This window comes from Hakea prostrata, chromosome 1 (assembly GCF_041222555.1).
Source record: "Hakea prostrata isolate BN-2017 chromosome 1, UWA_Hpros_2, whole genome shotgun sequence".
NCBI classification, from domain to species: domain Eukaryota; kingdom Viridiplantae; phylum Streptophyta; class Magnoliopsida; order Proteales; family Proteaceae; genus Hakea; species Hakea prostrata.
In genome coordinates this window covers 9,974,056-9,995,080 of record NC_142600.1, presented here as the reverse complement: position 1 = coordinate 9,995,080, position 21,025 = coordinate 9,974,056, and the positions used below count along the sequence as shown (strand labels likewise).

The window sequence follows — 21,025 nt, the reverse complement described above, 5'->3', positions numbered from 1 at the left end:
GCTGTGTACGCTCAGAGATTTATGACAAGCAAGGCAGTAATTAAGCTTTGTCAGTCAAGTATTTTAGTTTATGATGTTTTATGGTTCAACGGTCCAGTGCTAACTTTTGCAGCTCATGCTTGAGACCCAGTTAAGGTGAAACTGTAGGCAAACAGGGTTCTCTGTGAAGAATGTGAATCAAGATCAGAAATCACCATTTTAGAATCTATGAGGAAGTGAGGAGATGATAATATCACAGAGAGATAATATGCATTCCGTTCAGAAATGTCTGATCGGAATATCTTCAGATGGATTCTACTAAATGTCAAACTTTCTTATTTTTAGGAACATGGAGAAAACTCTTTCCTTCGCCAGGCGGAGCTACAACTTGCCATGAAAGAGACAAGCATTGATGCTTTTTTGGGGTATATGATTTAGGCTCTTTTTGGTATCAATTATCATTGCAATTATGAGAAATTTTCATTATTTTAAATTGTTTGGCATCTATTCTGAATTTTATTTTCATTTAAAATAATAGAAAAACCTCCAAAATCCATAATGAACTTTTTGTCCATTATGGATTATGATGAGAATTTCATTATCTTCATTTGTGTAAGTTTACTTAAAGTTCTATAAGTAAGATGAGGGTAAAATAGTCAATACACATTCTTTTATAACAACCATACTTTTTCCTTCTTTTCTCACTTGTTTACTATCATTTTTAACAATTTTTTATCTTGACACCAAACTTATTTTCCATTTCATAATTTATTTTCGATAAAATTCACCAAACAATTTTTCATTCTTGACCAAAAATGAATTCTTGTACTTATTTATTTTAAATAGGCATAATAGAGAATGAGAATTGATACCAAAAAGAGCCCTAATGCGGTTTGTCGTTTCTGCTCTGTACTTTAATGTTTATGTATGTTATTTGGAATGGCTCCCATGTTCTTGCAGTTTTAAATAATTATTATAGTTGACTTCATTAAATAGTCCCACATTTCTTCAATTTTCAGCATGTGGATTGTACGATGATTCAATTCCATGATTGGTCAAATATTTTAATTAGTTGAGATTTGAGAAATAAGAAATTCAGATTCTACGGTTCCAAGACTTTCCAGGGAATACACGATTGAACACATCTTAATGGAATCTGGATTAGGGTTCTGGAATCTGGACCACGCTAGATTCACCATCATACTGCCACAAATGGGCTTTGCTAGTAGTGTCAAAGAAGTGAAAAGTGCCGAAAGAGAGGAGAAAACAGAAAAATAAATGCATGAAAACACAAGATTCGAACAGAAACATCTGAAACCACGCAGTGGAGTTCGACCAAATTGTCATGTATGCAGTAGACAGGGTCGTCCATGCTAAGATACGTGTCAACCCCAATAAAACCTTAGAAATAAAATTATAAATATAACAACCAATAAGCTCAAAAGATGCGAAATACGTATCTTCAATCATAAATGCCCAAATAGGCAAAAACATGCCACAAAGGGTAGAGACTAACACGTCACATGGACGGAGAGAAACTACACCACAAGGGGGGATTGGATTGAGTGGGAAATCGGACGTGCAGGGAAGTTCCATCGCTTGACTTGTGCTTCGACAGCAATGACATTTCTTTCGCGAGATCTGTGGCCAGATGATGTTGCGTAAGGGCTCTGGGATGAGGAAGTTGTGGGGCTACTGTAGTGGCAACAAGTAGCAGTACAAAGGCTACAGTATGGGCACGCAACATTAGAACTTTCATATCCAAGAGAGTTGCTTCAAAATTTGGCATCTACAAGAAATAGGGGAAAAAGAAAAGAAAACAGTGGAGAAAGGAGAAAAGGGAGAAGGAGAGAGGATAAAGATTTATGAGAAGTGAAAAGGAGATAAGAGAATGGATGAAGATGATGAAGAAGAAAAGGCTAAGTGGTAACATTAACATGACGTTATTGCATTTTAATGGGGTGAAGGTAGTCATTTCACCTCACGCACGCTCCCTTCTAATTCACAGATTTCAGTACAGAACCAAACAATTAATTTTATGATAACTCTATAGATTTAAAATCTCCAGACTCATGTAACAAAACATGTTCTTACGATAAATAGAGACAGGGACCTACGCTTCAGCAAAAATCCGCACTCCACTAAAATAGGATGAAAACAATACTTGGCATGCGCAGCTACAGCAATAGATGCTTTTACCATGACAGCAGTGCCTCCGAGCTGAGATGGTCACCACACCAACATGCTCATTGCTCCATCTGCTATGTTTTGTGACTAGCTATGTGCCTCACACTGGTTCTCAACGATAAAATTCCCCTCCTGACTTCATTGCCCTTGTTTCCAGAAATACAGTGGAAGGAGTTGAAGAGGTGTCAAACCAATCAGTTTTCTCTATGAGCCGCTGAAGCAGCAAACCTACAGCATAACAGAGCCCTGAACCTGACACTGCAGCAAGCAAATAATACATTATTGTCTTCAAATATGGCTTTGGTGGCCTCTGAACATGAGCCTTCCCTATGGAAAGTAGTAAAACGCTCACAAGGGAAGCTGTGCCTGTTGCAATGAGCTTGTATAACTTATCGTTGCTCTCACGGAAAGAAAATCCGTATGTAATAGGTGGCAGCAATCCAAATACAAGGTACGACATCACTGCAAAAATTGCATGCATTGGGTAATTTGCCCTCCTTCCCAATGTTTCTTGGTATCGATCAATCTTTGGATTTACTTCACCAGTTGCTTCATGTTGATCATTCATCATCTCCCTAATCTGGAATCATGTTCATCGTTAGATGTACACAAACATGAATCAGGCCAAACAAAACAAGTTCTTTGGAGAAAACTATAAGATCCATAATAAGAAAGCATATGCATTTGGTTGCCATTGTCAGGAGTGCTTAAAAACTACTCTGTTCTCTAGTTCATTATCTAAATGCTTATGCTATCATGGAGATACCCAACAAGTGTATGAACAATGTATACTTGTAAGTCAAGAGAGAGGTGATTTTTGTAGATTCACCCTGTCAGACACATCAAATTTATCAACTTTTCAATTCTTTTTCAGGAGTGTTGTAAATCTTATATCGTTGGTCACGGAAATGCAGATTTATTTCATTTCTAGTATTCTGGTCATAAGGGAAACATCACATTCTACTCCTTTTTGTATGCCTTTATTCCTTTGTAACAAAAACCCAACAAATCAAATAGTTGTGCATTGGCCAAAAAAAAAAAAAAAAAAAACTCACATTGTGAATAATTATGATGAGTCCACTCATTAGATTTGCCAATCCCAAAATTACAACATTCACTGCAAAGGCAGCACACAAGAAATTAAGGAAAATGTAGTCATAATAGAATTATTGAAATGTAGCTTTCTCAATGAAATATAAGAAAATTCATTGTACATAAGATGCAAAAACAGAAAATATCTCTATGCAAGAAACATGCATGCCTATTTGTTGTAAATTTTATAGGGATATAGCCGGTGCAAACCTTAAAGGACCTCTTGGCTTTTGGTTTCCTGAGAAGGCATATGCCCTTTTGGAGAAGTAGTATTAAACAACCACATAGTAACTGATGAGACAGATAACATAATCTTTCTGACAGACTAAGAATTTTGGAGAAACAGGTTTTGCAAAGAAGGCTCAATTCATAAGCAAAGCTAGTTTTGGTTTTCTGGGCACCAACTTCCTTGGTCGCACATCTTCCCATTTTGGCTCACCAGCTTCCGAAACTCAATATATAGAGGGTTTGGTCTGCAGTCAATGAACTAACCATTTACATTTTTGGATTATGGATTCACTCTCTCATCAATCATGCTGAACCAACTTTATAACCATCGTAAGCCCTAAGAGTTCAAGGCTGCTTCAGTCCTCATCAAAATTAAAAAATGAGAGTTAAAAGAGTTGCAGTTTCCCTGTGGATGTGCATGGTGAGAAGGAGAACCCTACCACTATCAGCCTTCTGCAGAAAACAGATAGCACTCTCACAAGCAAAGAGCACAAAGCTAAAGGTGAAATCCAGACCAACCAAATACAATCATCAGATCATCCCCCATATACAAATGATCTATCCAAAAAGAAATATAACTGGAGAATATTACTCTTTTGATACCTATGGGTGCTGTGATGAGGTAAGTTCTTAGAAGGCTGCGGTACGCTACTAATGCTTTCAATAGATTATACTTATCATAATAAGTAAAGATTTTCTATGAAGCAGTAGGCACCAAAGGTATATCATAGAACCCAAAGAGTAAAAATGGTAAGAAAGAAAATCAAAGATTGATGATAATATAAAACACAAAATTGAGATCATTTCATATACAATTGAATTTGTTGCTAGAAAGTTGTATTGAAGCTCCATAACTTTGTTTGAAGCTGCACAATTTTTTGTGATACTTACACGTGGTAGCATCACTAGCAACAGCAGAAGACACAATACCCAGGCTTGTAATTGATTCAATCAAACCCCCATATACAATGCACTTTAAGATATCCCATTCATGAGTCCTTCCTGTTACAGGTGGAACTTCAGGCATATCAATGACAGTAGGTCCTGCCACATCATCTGCATCAAGATATAAAGATAAATTTGAATTTTCTTTTTTTTGTTCTTCTTTTTATTAGCGTAAATGAAGACATGTCATTAAGTTCAAGCATATCCTAATAGCTAGAATAAACACAGCAAAATCAATTTCTGCATTATGATATCAAAATGGATCAATATTTTTTCCCCTTCAAGGGTTGGGGCTGTGAATCAGATGAATCAAATACTAAATAATAAGCTTATGAGCTGGGGGAGCACTAAATAATGAACATTTTATTTGAGATTATGCTATATAAAAAGAATGAAATATTAGTTGTAAAGTGCACAAGTACGAGACTCGGAAAACATTGCATCCAAAATATTCCCCATAATTTGTCTATTAGTCAATTAATATTGACATGCTGTCCCTTTCCCTTCCGTTTTTTTTTTATCTTTCCTTTCTTGTTTTTCTGGAGATACCAGGACAATGAAACATGGCTTTATAGAGTTGACTGGCAAAACAGGACCTAAGTAGCTGACTGCTGTTCCCATTTAGTTGGGCGAATCTGTTGAGTTGAGTTGGCTTGGAAGGTGGTAACCAGCTCTAACAGTAGAGTTCACTACATGATACATGCAGGCAATTTGATTAACAAAATCGAGGTGCTACAAGAAAAACTAAGAAATTGGCACATGCATTATTTGCCTAGTACAATTCTGCCTGGTTCTCCCTCAGAGCTGTTCTGTATATTTTCTTACAGGAGAACTGTTTTAAAAGATATGAAAGACATGCATAATAATTCAAAAAATGGAAAATCTAAGAGACAGAAAGATCACAAGAAAAGGAGACAAAATCTAAAGCAGATTAATTTTATCATACAGATTAACCAGAGGGCTTCTTAAAAGTTGTAGATTTAAGAAACCAGGAAACCAGGAAAAGCTGCAGATTTAAGAAACCAGGAATGTTAACCAAAAAAGAAACACAAGAGACAAGACAACTCAATACAGCACCATCAATTGCGGATCAGAACTTCATCTTGTTCAATGTGTTGACCACCATATCAACACTGAAACTGATGAAGATTAGAACCACCCATGACCTATCTCATCATGCATTTGGGAAAATCACAACTTCAACATCTCAAAAACCTCATTTGTAGAACTGTGATGTCTTCTTTCAGAAATAGTGCTATTTCTAATTTATTATAAATAAAGGGCTTGAAGTCACATTGATCTATTGACTCATTCTATTTCTCAATCATGAGAAAAAGACATCCAAGGCCCCCTAGCCTAAGTTAGATTAGGAAGAGTCAAGACAGAAACTAACAAGTAGTCAGTACTGTTTCGAGAAATACTGGCTTCCTATGAGGAAAACCTAATGAAGGGGCGGCGGGCAACACCCCCTTCACCTCCACTTCAGTCAAGTGTTGACGAAGAGACTTCTCTCCATAAGCCATTGCCTCTGCTTTTGATTAGGTGTGTACGTGCTCTATTGTATGCTGTATTCTATTTCATCACCGTGAAGCAGCGAAACGGAGCCATGCGAGTTCAATTCGTTTGTCGTTGAGTTACAACGAGCATAGCTTTCGGTGATTGAGAGACATGTACATACTGAGTTCTTCCAGATTCCATCTTCTTCTTCAACTGTAACATCCCATCACAACTAATAGACTTGCGGCTACTCCAAAACCCATCGCCTAAACTTGCAACTTCTGCCATCGACATTCTACCATCAACTCTGCTTCCAACACCTCCTCTTCTTCACCATCGAACCATACATCACCAACGCCATTGTCTTCCGCCATCGACTGTCTAGCACCTTCTCTCTTTCACCATTGCCATCGCCATAGCAATTGTCCCAAAACGTAGGTAAAGCTTCCAAAATCTTATTAAGCCCATCGCATGGACTAGACCAGACCAAACCAAACCATCGCATCTTTGGCCAAACCATATTTTGTTTCTTGATCCCCAAATCTACCGGTTCTATTAGCCAAAAACTGGGAGATATATATATATATATATATATATATTATATATATATATATATATATATATATATATATATATATATATATATATATATTTCTTTCAGGGGCTTAGTTTGTAAATTTGCATACTCTTAGGGTCTTATTTGCAAATTCATACTTTTTAGGGTTTATTTGTAATTTTTTCATACTTTTAGCACCTAAAAATAAAAAAAAAAAGGATGGGAGGTGTTCCTTATATGTATTTTTTGGATCATATCATTCCTTAAAATTGTTTGGGTTGTTCGGCTATTGCATTTTGCGACATTTCTAGTACTTCAAAAGGGTGAGGACTGATGAACTGACAGACAATTTTGTCAACATGACAACTATTGATGGTACTCTTGCTCCCACTGGCTCTGAACATTACCCCACTCTTCATCCTCTTTCGTGAGATTTGATGGAACAAATTATTTGATCTGGTCTCGATTTGCTTACCTGATTATTACCGGAAGAGGACTTGTTGGATTCATTATAGGCACCACTATCAAACCTACTACCATAGGTGTTTTACAGGATAAATGGATCTCGAATGACTCTCTTATTATGTCATTTCTTTTGAATTCCATGAATCCAAATATTGCCCGTGGATATCTATTACTTGATATTGCAGCCCAAATCTGGAAGGCTACTACAAAAACATATGGACAGTTGAGGAATGATGCACAAATTTATTAGCTCCGCAAAAAGCTTTATGAGACTACCCAAAAGGAACTGACTGTGGCCCACTATTATGCTGAGTTACGATCTCTTTGGCAAGAGTTGGATCATTATGGGGATTATCAACCCATTAATCCAGATGATGTGGCTACTTATAGGAAGCACATTGATAAGATTTGAGTATATAACTTCTTGGCAAGTTTGAATGTGGAGTACGATTAGATCAGAGTGTAAGTATTAAGTTGTTTTCCCTTTCCTACACTTGAACAATCTTATGCCCTTGTTTAGTGTGAGGAAAGTCGTCGTTTAGCCTTGTTTCATGCTCCTATTGTGGAGAAATCAACCTTATAGTCCATTAGCACTAAATTTGATTCTGCTAAGGAGATTACAAAATGTGAGCACGGTCACAAACCATATCATACCAAGGCCAATTGTTGGAAGCTCCAGAGGAAACTTGCTGATTTTGAGAAAAAAGAGCACAAATAAGGGGAAAATCGAAGGCTACTTTTTTTGAGAAGGTTTCCACAGCAACCTTTATAGACATTGGTTTTTCACAGGAGGAATTAGCTACTTTGCGACGTATTTTGCAGTCTCCTACTGCCAGTACAACCTCTACTACTGCTTCCTCCACTACCCATCCCAATTCCTACCTTGCTACTTCAGGTAACACTTTTACAGGCTTCCATGTTTCTTCAGTTTTTGCTCCATGGATCATTGACATAGGAGCCACAGATCATATGACAATTCATCCTCTTTTTTCTTACATTATGCCCCAACTTCTGGAAAAGATAGAATTCGAATTGTTGATGGCTCTTATTCTTCCATTGTTGGAAAAGGCACCACTCAGCATTCTCCATCATTTTCTTTGTTTAAAGTTTTATACGCTCCCTTTTTCTCTACTAACTTGCTCTCTATCAGTAATCTTAAACATGCCTTGAATTGTAAAGTGACTTTTTCCCATCTTACCGTGTCTTCCAGGATCTGGTCACGGGAAAGCAAATTGGACGTGGTAAACTAGACAATGGACTTTATCTGTTGGAGCCAATTGGAGGATCTACTTTTGCTCTGACTACATCTCCTAATCAGATCCATTTGGCCCTATCAAACCTTCATCAGTGGCACCGTAGACTAGGTCACCCCCTTAGAAACTCTTAAGAAAGTATAACCTGATTTAGTTTCTTCTTGTAAAACGGATGATTTTTTTTGTGAAGCCTGCATTTTCCCAAAGCAGACTCGTTCTACTTATTTACTGTCTCTTCATAATAGAAAATCTATTCCTTTTGTGCTAATTCATACTGATGTGTGGGGCCCCTACCGACAAGTGTCTACTAGTGGCCATAGATACTTTATTACTTTTATTGATTGTCACTCTCGTTTTACATGGATTTATCTTTTAAAACAAAAAAAATGAGGTTTTTCAATGTTTTCATGATTTTCATAATATGATTCAAACTCAGTTCAATGCCACTGTGAAGATCCTTCGCAGTGACAATGGCACATAGTAAATTGATGGTGAATTTCAGAAATATATCTTTGACTTTGGCATAATACATCAGACCAGTTGTCTTGATACAACTGCCCAAAATGGGGATGCCGAAAGAAAGAATCGTCATCTTTTAGAGATAGCTTGTTCGATTATGATTGCTATGAATGTCCCTGAATAATACTGGAGTGATGCAATACTCACTGCTTCTTATCTTATGAACAGGATGCCCAGTAGGATACTTGATTTTAAATGTCCTAATAAGATTCCCCAGGGAGTCTCCTCTTTTGTTACTCCCCCAAAGATTTTTGGATGTGTGTGTTATGCCAGAATCACAGTCCACCAAAGTAAGCTGGCTCTCCGCAGCCTACGCTGCATTTTTCTGGGGTATTCTGCTAATCAAAAAGGGTACAAATGTTATCATTCTCCTTCGAGGAAAACCATTGTCTCCATGGATGTAATTTTTTATGAGTCTTGCCCTTACTATACACCTCTCCAAGGGAAGTGTCCTAGAGGAGAAGTGTTTTTTTCCAACTCTAGACCTTTCTATCACACCACCACAACACAACTTAGGAGTTGAAGAAGCGTTTTCTAACTAGGGGGAGACTTTGGCCAGTATACCTGAGGACTCCAATTCTCCCCCTTCGTTTTCTGAACCATGTGAAGAACCTAGTCAGGGGGAGACCACTGAAGCACACTATTGAGGTCTTTCAAAACAAGAATAACCACGAAAATGAGGTGCAGACTTATCAGAGGAAGAATTACAACCAACCAAAGCAGGTGGAGAAAGGTGACATGTTACCACTTCAGTCTCCTGCTCCCAGAATCGATTCTATTGTTCCCCTTAAGGTATCTTCTTTTGATCTTCCTATTGCTGTTAGAAAAGGAGTCAGATCTTGTACTCAACATCCCATAGCTAAATATGATTCTTATAATTCTTTGTCTGACTCCTACCGTGCTTTTATATCCTCTCTGTCATCTATATCTGTTCCTAAAAGTTGGCAAAAAGCCTATGCTAATAAGAGATGGAAGGCAGCTATGGTAACGGTCGAGGAAATGCAGGCAATGAAGAAAAATGATACTTGGGAGCTTATTACACTTCCTCCAGGAAAAAAACCCATAGGTTGCAAATGGGTGTTTGTGGATAAACAAAATATGGATGGATCAGTCAACAGGTTGAAGGCTAGACTAGTTGTAAAGGGGTTTACCCAGACCTATGGGATGCCCCTGTCGCAAAACTAAACACTGTCAGAGTTTTGTTGTCTGTAGCTGTGAACAAAGAATGGAACTGGCACCAACTAGACGTAAAGAATGTATTCTCAGATGGGGAGTTAGAGGAAGAAGTTTATATGAAAATCCCATATAGTTTATCTGATGACAATACTGCAGGAAAAGCTTGTCGGTTGAAAAGGTCAATTTATGGGTTAAAACAGTCTCTTAGATGTAGGTTTGGACGCCTCTTGAAGGCAATGACTCCTATTGGATACAAACAAAGTAATGATGATCATACACTATTTGTCATGAAGTCAAGTACTAACATCACAATTCTCATTGTTTATGCGGACAATATTGTCATCATAGGGAATGATGGTGAAGAAATTCAAAGACTAAAGAACTTTCTTAGCGAGAGTTTTTTTGAGATTAATGATTTAGGGAATTTATAGTACTTATTAGGGATTGAGGTGGCTCGATCAAAGAATGGTATATTCCTATCCCAAATAAAGTATGTCCTAGATTTGTTATCAAAAGTGAGAATGTTGGGGTGTAAAGCAATTGATACCCCTATTGAAGCTGGAGCTAAACTTAAGGAAAAAGAGGGAGAACCAATGGACAAAGGAAGATACCAAAGGCTGGTAGGGAAGCTTATTTACTTGTCCCACACCAGGCCAAACATCGCTTATGCCGTGGGAATAGTAAGCCAGTTCATGCATGATCCATATTTAGCTCATATGAAGGCTGTTACTAGAATATTGCAGTATTTGAAGGGAACTCTTGGAAAAGGAATACTTTTGTCACCCACTGATAATCTAAGAGTGGAAGCATACACTGATGTAGACTGGGCTGGATCTTCTGATAGGAAGTCAATTTCAGGTTACTGTACCTTTGTTGGAGGTAATCTAGTTACTTGGAGAAGTAAGAAACAGAATGTGGTAGCTTTATCTAGTACATAAGCTGAAGATAAAGCTATGGTTTGTGGAGTTTGTGAGTTACTATGGTTGAAAGGCTTGCTAAAAGATATTGGAGTCCAAGTACCAAACCCTATGATGCTATATTGTGACAATAAGGCTGCTATTAGTATTGCTAATTGATTGAACTAAACACATTGAAATTGACAAGTTTTTTGTTAAAGGAAAGTTGAAACAAAGGCTCATTTGCATGCCTTTTGTGAGGTTTGGAGATCAAGTGGCCGATATCTTTACTAAAGGTTTGAAGGAAAGAGATTTCCTTCCTATTATAAGCAAGTTGTGCATGACTAATATCTATGCTTCAACTTAAGGGGGAGTGTGGATTGAGTTCCACTAGGAGTTCAACTCTATTAGAGTTTTTGTTTATGTAAATTTATATTACCAAAGTAGGGGTATTTATGTAATAGTGTTAGGGATTGAGATCACACTAATCTATCGAGCCATTCTACCAATATCGTGTTTCTCAACACAATGAGACAACCTTCAGAAGGCAAAGAACATTCAAAACAGAATATGGTAGCAAAGTAAGATTAAATTTCTAGACATTGAGAATAAGGTTATACTTGGCCCAAAAAAAATAGGTTAAACATGATAAACATCTGAAGATATCCGTACCTGTGTTGGAGTCTACATGTGTAGGACTAGTATCCACAACAGGCTCAGTTACCCCACCACTTTTAGTGTTGGTTCCACCTAAATTAACACCTGTACCAGTTTTCTCTCTCTTTGGATCATTATGAACTTCTAACAGTGTATGCTCATATTCTTAATTCAAAGTAATATCATCATATCAATTTCATAATGAGACAACCTTCAGAAGACAAAGAACATTCAAAACAGAATATGGTAGTAAAGTAAGATTAAATTTCTAGACATTGAGAATAAGGTTATACCTGGCCCAAAAAAATAGGTTAAACATGATAAACATCTTGAGTTATCCGGTCTTGTGTTGGAGTCTACAGTGTAGGACTAGTATCCACAACAGACCTTGTTACCCCACCACTTTTAGTGTTGGTTCCACCCGAACTTAACACCTGAATCCAGAGTTTTTCTCTCTTTGGATCATAATGAACTTCTTGGGTGTATGCTCATATTCTTAATTCAAAGCATTATCATCTTATCAATTTCACAATTAGAAAACCTTTAGAAGGCAAATAACATTCAAAACAGAATATGGTAGTAAAGTAAGATTAAATTTCTAGACATTGAGAATAAGGTTATACCTGCCCCAAAAAATAGGTTAAACATGATAAACATCTGCAAGATATCCGTTGCATCCTTGGAGTCTATAGGTGTAGGACTAGTATCCACAAAGGTAGGTCTCACTCTCATCTTCCCCACCACTTTTAGTGTTGGTTCCACCTGAATTAACACCTGTACCAGTTTTCTCTCTCTTTGGATCATTATGAACTTCTAAGGAGTAATGGCTCATATTCTTAACTTCAAAGCTAATATCATCATATCAATTTCGTAATGAGACAACCTTTGATTTGGCAAAGAACATTCAAAAAGCTACTATGGTAGTAAAGTAAGATTAAATTTCTAGACATTGAGAATAAGGTTATACTCTGGCCCAAAAAAATAGGTTCTTCGAAACATGATAATACATCTGGTATGTTATCCGGTCTTGATTTATGGAGTCTAGGTTCTGTGTAGGACTAAGTATGCCACCATGATATCCTTATCTACCCCACCACTTTTAGTGTTGGTTCCACCTCTTGAATTCTTCAACACCATGATTGACCTAGTTTTCCTCTCTTTGGATCATAATTGAACTTGAAGACTTGATTCAATTAGTGTTTTGGGTCCTCATATTCTTAGATTCAAAGCATTATCATCTTATCAATTTCATAAATGAGACAACCTTCTGAGAGGCAAATAACATTCAAAAGAATATGGTAGTAAAGTAAGATTAAATTTCCGGACATTGAGAATAAGGTTATACCTTGCCCAAAAAAATAGGTTGAAACATGATAAACATCCGAGTTATCCGGTCTTGTATTGGAGTCTTACGGTGTAGGACTAGTATCCACAACATTGAAGCTGTTACTTTACCCCACCACTTTTAGTGTTGGTTCCACCTGAATTAACACCTTGTATCACTGCTTTTCTCTCTTTTGGATCATAATGAACTTCTAACACGTTGATTGTATGCTCATATTCTTAATTCAAAGCATTATCATCTTATCAATTTCATAATGACCCCGACAACCTTCGGTGGCAAATAACATTCAAAAGCAGAATATGGTAGTAAAGTAAGATTAAATTTCCCGTCATTGAGAATAAGGTAATACCTGGCCCAAAAAATAGGTTAAACATGATAAACATCCCGTGAGATATCAGGAATCACATTGTGGGGGCCTTTATGGTAGGTGTAGGACTAGTATCCACACAGGCTGCTCAAGACCCCACCACTTTTAGTGTTGGGTTCCGACCGAATGGTAACACCGGTTGATGAGTCCGTTTCTCTCTCTTTGGATCATTATGAACTTCTAACGAGGTGTATGCTCATATTCTTAATTCAAAGCAATATCATCATATCAATTTCATAATAAGACAACCTTCGTGAGAAGGCAAAGAACATTCAAAACAGAATATGGTAGTAAAGTAAGATTAAATTTCTAGACATTGAGAATAAGGTTATACCTGGCCCAAAAAAATAGGTTAAACATGATAAACATCTCAAGATATCCGTATTTATGTTATTAGTCTACGAGTGTAGGACTAGTATCCACAAGCAGGCTCTGTTACCCCACCACTTTTAGTGTTGGTTCCACCTGAAGATCGCACTGTTATGCTCCGTACGATGTTTCTCTCTCTTTGGATCATTATGAACTTATACTATAAGGATGTTATGCTTATATTCTTAATTCAAAGCAATATCATCATATCAATTTCATAATGAGACAACCTTCCGCTGGGCAAAGAACATTCAAAAAAGAATATGGTAGTAAAGTAAGATTAAATTTCTAGACATTCTGAATAAGGTTATACCTGGCCCAAAAAATAGGTTAAACATGATAAACATCCTGAGTTATCCGGTCTTGTATTGGAGTCTACAGGTGTAGGACTAGTATCCACAACAGGCTCTGTTACCCCACCACTTTTAGTGTTGGTTCCACCTGAATTAACACCTGTACAAGTTTTCTCTCTCTTTGGATCATAATGAACTTCTAACAGTGTATGCTCATATTCTTAATTCAAAGCATTATCATCTTATCAATTTCATAATGAGACAACCTTCAGAAGGCAAATAACATTCAAAACAGAATATGGTAGTAAAGTAAGATTAAATTTCCAGACATTGAGAATAAGGTTATACCTGGCCCAAAAAAATAGGTTAAACATGATAAACATCTGAAGATATCTGTACCTGTATTGGAGTCTATAGGTGTAGGACTAGTATCCACAACAAGGCTCGCTTACCCCACCACTTTTAGTGTTGGTTCCACCCGAATTAACACCTGTACCAATTTTCTCTCTTTTTGGATCATAATGAACTTCTAACAATGTATGCTCATATTCTTAATTCAAAGCAATATCATCATATCAATTTCATAATAAGACAACCTTCAGAAGGCAAAGAACATTCAAAACAGAATATGGTAGTAAAGTAAGATTAAATTTCTAGACATTGAGAATAAGGTTATACCTGGCCCAAAAAAATAGGTTAAACATGATAAACATCCAGAAGTTATCCGGTCTTGTATTGGAGTCTACGGGTGTAGGACTAGTATCCACAATAGGCTCTCATTACCCCACCACTTTTAGTGTTGGTTCCACCTCGAATTAACACCTGTACCAGTTTTCTCTCTCTTTGGATCATAATGAACTTCTAACAAGTGTATGCTTATATTCTTAATTCAAAGCATTATCATCTTATCAATTTCATAATGAGACAACCTTCAGAAGGCAAATAACATTCAAAACAGAATATGGTAGTAAAGTAAGATTAAATTTCTAGACATTGAGAATAAGGTTATACCTAGCCCAAAAAAATAGGTTAAACATGATAAACATCCTGAGTTATCCGGTCTTGTATTGGAGTCTACAGGTGTAGGACTAGTATCCACAACATGCTCTGTTACCCCACCACTTTTAGTGTTGGATCCACCCGAATTAACACTGTATGCAGTTTTCTCTCTCTTTGAATCATTATGAACTTCTAACAATGTATGCTCATATTCTTAATTCAAAGCATTATCATCTTATCAATTTCATAATGAGACAACCTTCAGAAGGCAAATAACATTCAAAACAGAATATGGTAGTAAAGTAAGATTAAATTTCTAGACATTGAGAATAAGGTTATACCTGGCCCAAAAAAATAGGTTAAACATGATAAACATCTGAAGATATCCGGTCTTGTATTGGAGTCTATAGGTGTAGGACTAGTATCCACAACAGGCTCAGTTACCCCACCACTTTTAGTGTTGGTTCCACCTAAATTAACACATGTACCAGTTTTCTCTCTCTTTGGATCATAATGAACTTCTAACAGTGTATGCTCATATTCTTAATTCAAAGCAATATCATCATATCAATTTCATAATGAGACAACCTTCAGAAGGCAAAGAACATTCAAAACATAATATGGTAGTAAAGTAAGATTAAATTTCTAGACATTGAGAATAAGGTTATACCCGTGGCCCAAAAAAATAGGTTAAACATGATAAACATCTGAAGATATCCGTACCTGTATTGGAGTCTACAGTGGAGGACTAGTATCCACAACAGCTCTGTTACCCCACCACTTTTAGTGTTGGTTCCACCTGAATTAACACCTGTACCAGTTTTCTCTCTCTTTGGATCATAATGAACTTCTAACAGTGTATGCTCATATTCTTAATTCAAAGCATTATCATCTTATCAATTTCACAATGAGACAACCTTCAGAAGGCAAATAACATTCAAAACAGAATTTGGTAGTAAAGTAAGATTAAATTTCTAGACATTAAGAATAAGGTTATACCTGGCCCAAAAAAATAGGTTAAACATGATAAACATCTGAAGATATCCGTACCTGTATTGGAGTCTATAGGTGTAGGACTAGTATCCACAACAGGCTCAGTTACCCCACCACTTTTAGTGTTGGTTCCACCTGAATTAACACCTGTACCAGTTTTCTCTCTCTTTGGATCATAATGAACTTCTAACAGTGTATGCTCATATTCTTAATTCAAAGCAATATCATCATATCAATTTCATAATGAGACAACCTTCAGAAGGCAAAGAACATTCAAAACAGAATATGGTAGTAAAGTAAGATTAAATTTCTAGACATTGAGAATAAGGTTATACCTGGCCCAAAAAAATAGGTTAAACATGATAAACATCTGGAGTTATCCGGTCTTGTATTGGAGTCTACAGGTGTAGGACTAGTATCCACAACAGGCTCTGTTACCCCACCACTTTTAGTGTTGGTTCCACCTGAATTAACACCTGTACCAGTTTTCTCTCTCTTTGGATCATAATGAACTTCTAACAGTGTATGCTCATATTCTTAATTCAAAGCATTATCATCTTATCAATTTCACAATGAGACAAACTTCAGAAGGCAAAGAACATTCAAAACAGAATATGGTAGCAAAGTAAGATTAAATTTCTAGACGTTGAGAATAAGGTTTTACCTGGCCCAAAAAAATAGGTTAAACATGATAAACATCTGAAGATATCCAGTCCTGTATTGGAGTCTACAGGTGTAGGACTAGTATCCACAACAGGCTTGGTTACCCCACCAGTGTCAGTGTTGGTTCCACCTGAATTAACACCTGTACCAGTTTTCTCTCTTTTTGGATCATAATGAACTTCTGCGGTCCTTTTTCTTTTACGTAAAATTACCCTTTTAGTAATACAAGAATTACAGTTAGGACAGATCAAATCATGAGTTTCCTGCTCCTTTATAACCCTCTCAACTTCCAGTTCTGTTACTTCCTGTCCTCTGTGTTTTGATAGTGTAACAGCTGCATGTTCCTCTAATCTATTATCAACAGGCTCAAGAAGATGCAAATCATAGAGGCTGACATCCTTTAGGTTCCCATCTCTATTATGTTCATTTACAGTAACAAGACCATCTTGACCATCACCATTTTCTATATTGAACTCCCATTTTTCATTTTGTGGCTTCTCCTCAGTGGTTGTATCATTGGATTTAATATCTGTGGCCAATCATCATAAGTAAACATTAGTGTTTTGTGATGATGCTATAAGCATAATATAATAGAAGATAAACATCAGACAAATAGACAAGAGAGACTGAATTGTGGATAGGTGTATTGCAGTTTTTTTTCATTAAAGAATGTTGTTACAATGAATGGGCTTTATAGCCGTGTACAAGCACAAGAATGGCATGTCAAGAAGGAAAACAAAGATTTATACTTATTTACTAGGAGAAAAATGAAGAATCTATACTAATTACTAGGAAAGAATTGAAGATTCTATACTAATCATAGGAAAAAATTGATTAGGGAGCACCAAAAAAGGAAAACTACTGCAGCTGTTACAAATCAAGGTGAAGGAAGACAACTAACAAAAGAGCCATTGCTGAGATCATGCAACATAATAAAAATAAAAGAGTTGCAGATGAAACACAAGAAATGGCAACTCATACACAAAAATTTTAACAGTAGGTAACCTTATGCAGAAATGACCAGGAGGTAGGAACAGGCTAACATTATGCAGAATACTACACTGAACTTGATTATTTTATATACACTAGAAAGAAATGTGCATGTACAATCATAGATGACAAATTACTGGCAACAATGTAACCTTCAAGAAGAAAGGAAAAAGGCATCATTGGGAAACTTTGCTTGATCAATAGTGCAGTGAGAGATTCACAATTATCCTCTGCTGCCCTTATCCTAATAATTTGAGATCACTGACCTTCAAATCCTAATTCAGAACACAGAGCATGCAAAGTTGAGAAATTCAATGGTTCATGGTGGTGCCCTTTAGATTTCTGCATAGAGTCAATCTCAGGGTCTTCCATTTGGTAGGTCCAAATGCAGTGACGACATTTCCATACTCCTTCACTCAAAAAGAACGAAAAATATAAATGTCTCTTTGCAGAAAACCAAAGTGCCATGACTAATCACCACAAGTCAAGGCATTAAAAAGAAACAGGAAGCATGGCCAACTGAAACACAATCAATACTATTAGACCATATAATGAACAAGAAAAATATTTTGAAAATGCCAATTCTGGAATTAAGCATTGTTATCAAATTTGACAGCCAAAAATGGTTATAGAGAGCAGTTTGGGTTGGTTTTCATCAAGGTGTTGATTTTACTAACTGGGAATCGGATGGTGACTCGGTCTTGACCAATCTTGATAAGGTGCATGAAGATATGATTGCACATGCAATTGATCCGACAGGAACCGATCCTATCCCGATTCCCTGTTTTGAAGCTTTATCTTATTCAGGTAGCAATAGGCCCCAAGGAAAAGGGAGGTGGTCCCTTGGCCTGGGGTCATCAAAACTCCAATGTTCACTTCGAAACAAGAAAGATAAGCAAACCCATCCATGTAAAGGAAAGCAAAAACCCAGAACAGACATAACAGAAGCGCAACCAAATGTGGGTTTCTCCGAATCAATAGATTTGTTACCTCCATTTTCATGTTTTTCAAAGTAAATGCTCCTCTGTGGTTCTTCTCCTTGCTGAGACCCATTTTCTTCCATGGCCGGTTTAACAATGGTGGCCACAGAATCACCACCAGCAGCAATAGTAGTAGGAGAAGACCTCGACCGACGATCTTATTTTTAAAGCAGTTTCGTCATCGATCAAACCCTCCTCTGCCTCGACCTCTACCTCTACCTCCGCCATTCTTGCTGCTTCCATGGATTTTAAAAAGACACAATGTGACAATATGACTAAATGGGTATTGAAGAGACAAGAGCAGAGCCACTTCCGGTCAATCAACGACACATTTCTATACAGATTTTCGAAAAAATTTTAATGGGTAACCAACTATTCTACTAATTAAAGCACAGCACATGCACACAGTGAGCTGAATTTAAGAATCTCTGCTGGAGTCTCCTTAGCTGTGTAGCTCCGACATTTATGACTAGCAAGGCAGCAAGCTTGGTCAGTCAAGTATTTTAGTTTATGGTGGTTTATAGTTCAACAGTTGCTAACCTGCAGCTCATGCTTGAGACCCAGTTAAGGTGAAAATGTAGGCAAACAGGGTTCTCTGTGAAGAATGTGAATCATGATCACGAATCACCATTTTAGAATCTATGAGGCAGTGAGGAAGAGATAATATGCTTTCCGTTCAGGTATCTCCGATCGGTATATATCTTCAGGTGGCTTGGCTTCTACAAAATGTCAAACTTTCTTATTTTAAGGAACGTGGAGAAAACCCTTTACTTCCCAACTACTATAAACAAACATATCTGCTCTGTTCTTCACTTGAAGAGTCATGATCACGCGATTCACATGGGGATGACAATCTGACACAAGAGACAGAGAGAGATAGAGAGACTTAATTGAAAATGTACGTATACCCATTATCGCCATTAATGACCACCATAAAGGTAAGGCACGAATCAAAGACAATCTTGAATATGTCAAGTTTTGCTATTTTTCTAATTGTCATTAAATTTTAATATTATGTATCACGCCTCTAATCTAATGATTATGTTGTTTAACATATTTAATAAGGAGAAAGTTTGGGACAAAGAAAAATTAGGAAAAAGGCGTATCAGTCAAACTAAAGGCTTTGCTAACTCATCGAGAAATAAAATTTTTAAGTTTTTTTGCTCTCAGAGCAAAAACATTTGAGTAACTGTTTAGGTTCAGGTGATTTTTTAAACAAATTAATATAGATAAATTTTAAGAACACTCTAAAATAAATAGTAAAAATTACAAATATTTTGAGAATATATTAAATAATATGTTAAAATATCTCTTAAATTTGCACAATAATACATACTGTTAGCAAATTCTATTAATTTATGATTAGATAATCTCAAAATTTCTAAATTGTTCTTAATATCTTCTTTACAGTAGTGATCTTAACCCCTTTGTCTAAATTCAAATTATGAAAATTTTCAAAAATTTTCAAAAATAAATAATTAAAATATTATTCTGAATTTATCCAAATAAATAATTAAATTTTTGTGTACATCCTATCTAAATTAAATTTCAGTATTGCCTTGTTTTTAAAGCAGTTTCTTCATCGATCAAGCCCTCATTGTTGCTACTTCCATGGACAGAAAAGACACAATGTGAGATATTACTGAACTGGTATTGCAGAGACAAGAGCAGAGTCAAGAGCAGAGTTAGTCGGAATCAATCTACGTTACAACACATTTATATCTAGGTTTTCAAAAAAAATTTAATGGGTAACCAACTAATTTATTAATTAAATCACAGAAGATGGAGACATTAAGCTGAATTTAAGAATTTTTTTCTGGAATCTTCTTAGCTGTGTGTGCTCAGAAAATTTATGACGAGCAACAGAGCATGGCAGGAAAGCAAGCTTGGTAAATCAAGTATTATGACAAGTCAAGCAAACCTTCACTTCTTAATCCTTGGGACTCTGTGGAGAACATGATCATGACCAGAAACCACCATTTTAGAATCTATGAGAAGTGAGGAATAGCTCTGAATGTCAAAGCTTTCTTATTTAAATGGGAACATGGAGAAAACTCTTTCCCAACAAGTATGAACGAAAACATCTTGATTCATTTGCAGAGTCAGGATCACGCGAGGCACATGCGATGACATACATGAGAAAGACAGTTTGTTGAAAATGTAATAAATGACTCCCAGCATCTACCAAAATGTAAGGGGAAGCACGGATCAAGATAATCTTGAATATGTCACGTTTTGCAAATATTTCTTTTTTTTTTGTAAGTACGACTCCTTTTAGGTTTAATTTAAGCAAAATTGTTAAAATAAAAATTCTGGAAAAAAAAAAACACAACGAATGATTGGTATAGTATAATAGTATATCGTTGAAAATATGAAAATAACATTTAATTGTTGTGTTGTTCAATCAAATTATCCCAAAATTTCAATAATATGTAACGCTTCCTCTTCTTCTACCAATTATGGTTTTCAACATGTCTCACTAAAAGAAATAGACATCAATAAAAGTTAAAAGCATTTGTTTGATAACTCATCATCAAGGGTTTTCATTTTGATTAAATTTTAGAAACATTTTTTTG

The 21,025-nt window shown here is 36.3% G+C and overlaps 1 protein-coding gene across 1 annotated transcript; it reads right to left on the bottom strand.

Annotated features, from left to right (window-relative positions):
* Positions 1 to 1,844: 1,844 nt before the first annotated feature.
* LOC149027348 (uncharacterized) lies at positions 1,845 to 19,201 on the bottom strand. The gene is made up of 13 exons (XM_089140252.1): positions 18,460 to 19,201; positions 17,736 to 17,879; positions 16,481 to 17,008; positions 16,152 to 16,292; positions 15,823 to 15,963; positions 15,623 to 15,634; positions 15,110 to 15,293; positions 12,177 to 12,298; positions 11,744 to 11,806; positions 11,466 to 11,555; positions 4,378 to 4,542; positions 3,222 to 3,283; positions 1,845 to 2,746 (listed from the first exon to the last, which is right to left on the bottom strand). Exons 1-13 carry the CDS (start codon positions 18,530 to 18,532, stop codon positions 2,279 to 2,281), a joined length of 2,193 nt encoding a protein of 730 aa, XP_088996378.1. The 5' UTR covers positions 18,533 to 19,201; the 3' UTR covers positions 1,845 to 2,278.
* Positions 19,202 to 21,025: the final 1,824 nt, after the last annotated feature.

Coding starts and splice junctions, on each gene's coding strand:
- LOC149027348 (XM_089140252.1), bottom strand. CDS start 18,532: ATGGAAGAAAATGGGTCTCAGCAAGGAGAAGAACCACAGAGGAGCATT. Junction 12,299..15,109: donor TTACTTTACTACCATATTCT/GTTTTGAATGTT, acceptor TGATGATATTAG/CTTTGAAGTTAAGAATATGA. Junction 11,556..11,743: donor AACCTATTTTTTTGGGCCAG/GTATAACCTTAT, acceptor AAACTGGTACAG/GTGTTAATTTAGGTGGAACC.